This window comes from Lagopus leucura, unplaced genomic scaffold (assembly GCF_019238085.1).
Source record: "Lagopus leucura isolate 7727_CA_CO unplaced genomic scaffold, USGS_WTPT01 34378-0_obj-0_obj, whole genome shotgun sequence".
Classification (NCBI taxonomy): Eukaryota; Metazoa; Chordata; class Aves; order Galliformes; family Phasianidae; genus Lagopus; species Lagopus leucura.
This window is the reverse complement of record NW_024968491.1, coordinates 2,379-9,437: the sequence shown is the minus strand read 5'-3', so window position 1 is coordinate 9,437 and position 7,059 is coordinate 2,379. Positions and strand designations below refer to the sequence as shown.

Below are 7,059 nucleotides of genomic sequence, written 5' to 3'. Positions count from 1 at the left end.
GATCAAGAGAGATTGAATCAGGCTTAAATATTGTTGAATAAAAGTGACCTTAGAGTTGATTCGTGGAACAGTCTCAAGTAATTGCAGAGCATTAACTATATACACACTATCAGTAATAATATTCAATGGTTGTGAAAACTGTAAAAGGGCTTGATATACCGCATAAAGCTCTGCCATTTGTGCTGATACATTTATCAAATTCCAAGCGTAGGTGTTGTCTGTGGTTACTAATACAGCATGACCGTTAGAGGAACCATCAGTGAAAACTGTAAGTGCTGCTGGAAGTGGCTGCTGCTTAACAATTGTTGGAAAAGTGATTGAATGATAAGCTGCAAAGCTGAGAATTTTATCTTTTGGATATTCATTAGTAATCTCCCCTGTATATCCTGCAAAAGCTAAAGCAAAATCATCTAGCATATTAAAAAGCCAGGTAAGTTGATCAGGTTTATATGGAAGAACAATTGTGGCAGGCTCCTTCCCTAAATACATAATACTAAGGTGGCGACCAGTTCGAATTCGCTCAGCAATAAGCATGGGATACGAATGTAACGTGCCAGATTGGGTATGTTTACCATGGATCCAGTGTAGTACACCATCCTGATACAGAACACCAGTAGGAACAAGGGGTGTAGGGAGTATTATTAATTTCCATGGATCAGCAAGAGAAGCATAGGTAACTTGAGCTGTTTCAATTGCTTGTTCAACTTTCCGCAAGGCCTCCTTTGCTTGTGGAGTCAGCTGACGTGGAGAACTAGGATCTGGATTTCCTTCAAGAGTTTGAAAAAGTGGGCTTAAATCATGAGTGGTTAATTTTAAATAAGGCTGCATCCAGTTAATGTCTCCCAACAGTTTTTGAAAATCATTTAATGTGCTCAATTTATTTAGAGAAATTGATATTTTTTGTGGTAGAAAGTGCTTAGGATATAGTTGAAATCCCAAATACTGAAAAGGATAATCTCTTTGAATTTTCTCTACTGCTATTTTTAGACCGTTTTTTGTGAGTTGTATCTGCATGTGACCAAAGGCTTCCTCTAACAAGGAAGAATTTTCTGCTGCTAGCAAAATATCATCCATGTAATGTACACATACAACTGTAGGATATTGCTGTCTTGTGTCCTTAATGCTGTTATGAACAAATTTCTGACAAAGAGTAGGACTACTGGCCATGCCCTGTGGCAAAACTTTCCACTGATAGCGATCCATTGGTTTATCAAAATTAATAGACGGTACACTAAAGGCAAATCTAGGACAATCTACAGGATGCAGGCGAATAGTATAAAAGCAATGTTTTAAATCAGTTATAATTTTTAAATATTTTGATGGAATTGTCATAGGATTCGGGAGGCCTGGCTGTAGGGCTCCCATGGGATGCATGGTTTTGTTTAATGCTCGCAAATCTTGCAGTAATCGCCATTTTTCTGACTTCTTTCTGATTACAAAAATAGGAGAATTCCATGGAGAGGTGGATGGTTCAATATGACCTAGGGCTAATTGCTCCTGTACAAATTCCCTAGCTGCCATTAACTTTTCTTTTGTCAGTGGCCACTGATCCACCCATACTGGATCATCGGATTTCCAGATAATTTTATCAGCATGGGGGACAGGAGTATCAGTAGTCACTGCAAGGGAAAACCCAACCCTCTTCTCATGGGGTTTTTCTTAGACTGAATTGGCTCAATTATTCCGTGGGAATTTTTCCCCATTCCCTGTCCTGGATTTGAATTTTGCTGACACATCATATTTGTTACTGCGGAGCTAGGACTGTAAAGATAAGCCCCCATTTGAGTTAGCACATCTCGGCCCCATAAGTTCAAAGGCAGATCTGGTAAAACATACAGTTGAATTGTGCCAGTGTGGCCTTCAGCATCTGACCATGTCAATATTCTAACACTTTGCCTTGGAGTACTCTCAGCACTGATACCTTTTAAATGAGTTACAGAATCAACCAAGGGCCAATCTGATGGCCATTGGTTTTGTGACATGACAGAGACGTCGGCACCAGTGTCTAATAACCCAATAAACTGTACATTTTCTATTGTAAGTGTTAACTCAGGCCGCTCTTGACCAATTTGATGTACGAAGTACATATCTGTTGAACCAAATCCTGTCGTGCCTTTCTTTTTGTTTAATGTCTGATCTACTGATTTGAAAAAGGGGAGTAATAATATTTGAGCTATTTTGGTTCCTTGTGGAAGGGTAAATATCACAGTTTCAGTTTGTATCATCACTCGGATCTCTCCAAGATAGTCAGGATCTATGAGACCTGGCAGTACTTTTAGCCCTTTCATTGTCAGCCCACTATGCCCTAATATCAGACCGCATGTGTTGTTTGGTTACGGCCCATATGTCCCGGTAGGGACTGCTTGCACTCCCATTTCTGGGGTTAATACGAAGTGGGAGGCAATACAGAGGTCCAATCCGGCGCCGTTGGTAGTTGCTCGGGTAAGGTTTGAAACGGATTTGTGTTGCGATTCGTTTCGCTGACTGGAAAAATTCCCCGCTTTGTCTTCTGGGCCCGGGGCTGGCCCATTCTCTCGTTTCCCTGTAACTCAGGGGTATTAACTAATAGATTGCCGTCTTTGTCTTGGCGCGAATGGCATTCATTCGCCCAGTGCTTTCCTTTCTTACATTTAGGACAAATACCTGGATCTTTACTGTTAGGTTGTTTAAAGGGCGCCGATTTGTCTTTACATTCTTTTGCTACCTGTCCCATCTTGCCACATGTATAGCAACTACCTGGAGGACCGGGCACTCTTTGCTTATTACCTGATCTCAGGATAGCCATCGCCTGTTCAATTGATTGTCCTTTGAGGGCGGCTGTTAAGGTAACACCCTGCACATACGCTGGCCCGATCTCTGAACAAAGGCGAACATAGTCATTAAGGGTCGCTTTCCCTTTCCATGGTCGCAGTGTAGCTTGACAAATAGAATTTGCATTTTCAAAGGACAATTCTTTAACCAATATAAGAGCAGCATCTGAATCTTCAATAAGTCTAGCTGAAACTTGAAGTAAGCGAGCTACAAATTCCTCATACGGTTCATCAGATCCCTGCCGGATTTTTGTTAGCTCCTCCTTTTTAACTCCAGATTTTGGCAATTTCTTCCAAGAGGAAAGACCGATTTGCCTGATATAATCATATACTTCTGGTCGAAAATTCAATTGATTAGACACATGTGCAAAATCGCCAGCCCCCTCTAATTGTTCATAAGTGATTCCTAACCGCAAGCATTGTGGAGTCTGAGCATATTGACCACACTGATCAGAATATTCAGCCATCCACAAGAGGTATTCGCCTCCGGTAAGAACAGCTTTAGCTAAACTACGCCAGTCTGCAGGGGGAATCACATTAGAAGCCACCGTTTCTATAATTGCCATAGTAAAAGGGGCTGTTGGTCCATACTGTGAACTAGCAGTTTTGAGCTCTTTCAGTTGTTTAAAAGGAATAGGCTCATAATAATTTACTGTGTTTCCATTTGTTTGTTGGCTCTGTATCACGGGAAAAACGTGATCAGAAAAATCATAAATTGTCTCCCCAGCTTTCCTAGCTTCTTTTAATGCTAATTGCATAGGGGATTGTTGCATAAGCAAAGCATCTACTCCAGGCGGGGGAGGCATTCGCCCTGCTCGAAAGGCAGGTGAAACAGCAAGGGGATCTGATCGAGCCTGACTGACTATCTGTTGTGTCTGCACAGCGGCACCAGCAGCCTGTAACGCTGGGAATACAGCCGCTAAATCCTTACAGTGATATTAAGCAGCCTCTTTTTCTAACTCTCCCCAATCATGAGGGGGTAAAATTTCCTTTGTTATGTTAGTGACAGGAGGTTTACAAGGCGGCAAGTCGTTTGCTAATTTACAAATCAAAGGTTGCTCATATTGGGGAGGGGTGGGTGGGGGTGCCGATGGCATAGTCAAAGGGATATGATCAAGAGATTTTGATTGCGACAAGGCAGGATATAACTTTTCTGTTGAGCGAGTGGTCCGCTGCCACTTCTCATCTCCTGTGTCTCCTCTGAGACATTCTTTTATTAGAGTCCAAAGCGTAAAGGTATCAATAGGTACCTTCTCAGGGCCATGCACAGCATAATAGCCCTGGAGTCTTTCACCTACTTTGTTCCAAGTTTCAATATTAATAGTTCCATCCCTGGGAAACCAGGGGCATACTTCCTCTATAAAATCTAAAAAACTACTAATCTGACTCCGAGTTACTTTTACTCCTCGGGCAACTAATAATGATTTCAGCATTGCAGAAAAAATGCCTCGTTCTGTACTTGCAGCTTGTCCCATTTTATTTAACAATCTGTCCAATTCCCTAGTCCTTACCTCCCTATTTAAAGTTACCAACCGCGGCTCGTGGGAGGAAGCGACGCCTTAGTCATTTGGATACCGGGAGTTCCCGGGTTTCGGCACCAAATGACGGAGACCAGCTCAAGACGCCTGGGACAGACGGGCTTAAGGCTCTGGTGGCGCAAAAGCAAAGTTTATTGTTGTTACAGGGTTTTTATATCTTTTAGCTACAGGAGTATACAATACTTAAATCAGATAACATTCACGTAGCTGACAGCAATACGTCATTATTTAATTAGCTCTTTGTATTATGATCAGTACAGTGATCAAAAGGCGTTCTCTCCACAGAACATGTTCTGCTCTTGGTCACAGAACGAAGAAGCTGTAGCTTATGCTTGCTAGTTTCACATGGCAGTCCTTCCCTTTCAGGAGGGGCCGCGTGTTCCCTGTTTGACCCTTTCAGGCCAGCCAGGTCTGTTTTGCTTAACAGTCTTCCTCATTCCACCTTTTTCTATTTTATTAGACCAGGGGTGGTGGTGGTTTGTTTTTTGTGTTTTCCATTTCCAATTTTTTAAGATTTATACGCAAATTTTGGAGTCTATTTGTTATCATTTTCATCAAGCATGGACAAGCAAGAATTCCTATTATTATCATTATGGTAATGACTATCAGCCCATAAATTCCATTTCTAAATGATTTGAAGGACGGAAATGCAGATTTTAGAGCGCTTATGAATGTAGTAGTTTGAGTTGCTACTGAAAGATCTATATGGTGTGATTGTATCATATCGTGAATGTGCTGTCTCAATTCCCCAAGATCTAATGATGTGTTCGCATTATTCCATATGCCTTGAAGATGATCTTGTATTTTGTTCCAAGAGAATTTGGTATTATTGTATTCAATAGGAGTCACACAGATAGCTCGGTATTCTGCATGACATAAGAGAGATTCACGAGTAGCTATAATTTGTAACTGTCTTCCCAGGATGTCTACTGTATCCTTTAAGGAATTGAGACGCAGTTCAATCTTTTCATCCCATGTAGCTTGATTTTGTAACGCTTTAGATACATTAATTGATAATTCATTAACATAAGCTGCTGTCTGAATACTAGTTGTTAAAGAAATAGAAGCTACTGTAGTTACTGCTATGGCAGCAATGAGCGCAGCTATTCCGGCTATTATTAATCCGACCATTCGCTTAGATCTCTCTATTAATTGCAAAGAAGTTTCTTGGAGAATTTCCATTCCCTTGTCAGCATACCAATAATGTGTCAAATTTACAGGAAGATAGACGTAATCAGGTTGCTTTACTAACAAGAAGGAACTACTGCTACTATTAAGACAATTAGAGATTACACAATCGGTACAACTCACTATGCTATTCACAATATTTAGCGGTCCGCTTAAAAAGGCATAAGGTTCTGGAACACAAGCTCGCATATAAAACTCAGTTGTATAACTCTCTGCAGTCATTGACCATTTATTATTTATTTGAATCCAAGTCAAGTTTAATCGTTTTGCTTTGATTTTTTCCATGGCTGCGACTGCTTTCCATAAATTAAAATAGAACGTATGATTGTTTTTTGTCCAAATTCCTGAGACCAAATTAATTGGTCGCCCTTGATTTCCTATGATATTCCAATCACAGATAATGGAATCCATGCACACTGTTTCGTTAGCTCGACATGCTCTCCATAAAGGTGCAAATTCTGTTTTTGGAGTGATTGTGCTTTGACATAAAGGAAAATTTAAGGGAGGCGTTCCAGAACCTCTTGTCCCTTTAGCTAAATCTATATAGAGAAAATTCAGAGCCCAATGAATTCCTGTTGAAACATTGGTATCCCAATCTTGCTGCACTACCACTTTCTCACACAGGGATTGTGTTTGATTCATCTGAAAGCATATAGGCATACCATCAACCTTTCCAGAATAATTAAAACGCGCAGAGAACTCTATTATGTGTCCATCTGAATAAACATTGTTTGATTGTTGTAAACCGGAATGTCCACGGGTTCATCCCATGTTACTGGATGAATGATAGGAGGATTGGGTACAAATGCCCGATATGTTCCTGCATTACAGCCATGATGTAGGACCCACAAGGTACTAAGGATTAAGGCCACAAATTGTATTTTCACTTGCATCTTCCTTTCCCATGTCTGGGTTAGAGTCAATCTCTGAATCTTCCTTCGCAGTTTTCCCATCTTGGTTTTCGGCATGTCGAATGAGTCGTTCAGGGATCCACCGCGGTGATGGCTCATCTGTAGGGAAGATACAAGCATACCCTCGTCCCCACATTAATACTGGGTCTGGTCCACGTAATTGCCTATCCTGTGGGTCCCGCCAGTATACTAATGGCTTGAGCTTATTGGTAGGATTCCAATGCCTGTCAGCAGCAGACAACCCATCATTATCAACTTGTAAAAAATTAAGAATAAATAAGGCATGGTTTAACAGAGAGGTGGGTGTGTCCTTGAATCCCCATATCCCCCCTTTTACTTTGTTTAATTGCTGCTTGAGGAGATGATTGCATTTTTCGATGATCCCTTGGCCTTGGGGATTATATGGAATACCAGTTTTGTGATGAATAGAAAATTGCTTACAAAAATTTCGGAAGGTGTCACTAGTATATGCAGGGCCATTATCAGTTTTGATTGTTTTTGGGATGCCGAGGATAGAAAAACAGTGAAATAGATGGGTACAAACCTGAGATGCACGTTCTCCTGATAATGGGGTGGCCATTACAAAATGTGAATAAGTGTCTATAGTGACAT

At 40.9% G+C, this 7,059-nt stretch overlaps 1 protein-coding gene across 1 annotated transcript; it reads right to left on the bottom strand.

Annotated features, from left to right (window-relative positions):
- Window positions 1–2,383: 2,383 nt before the first annotated feature.
- Window positions 2,384–3,616, bottom strand: LOC122193680 (endogenous retrovirus group K member 5 Gag polyprotein-like). Its single transcript, XM_042894542.1, has one exon. The coding sequence runs from the start codon at window positions 3,614–3,616 to the stop codon at window positions 2,384–2,386; it is 1,233 nt and encodes a 410-aa protein (XP_042750476.1).
- Window positions 3,617–7,059: the final 3,443 nt, after the last annotated feature.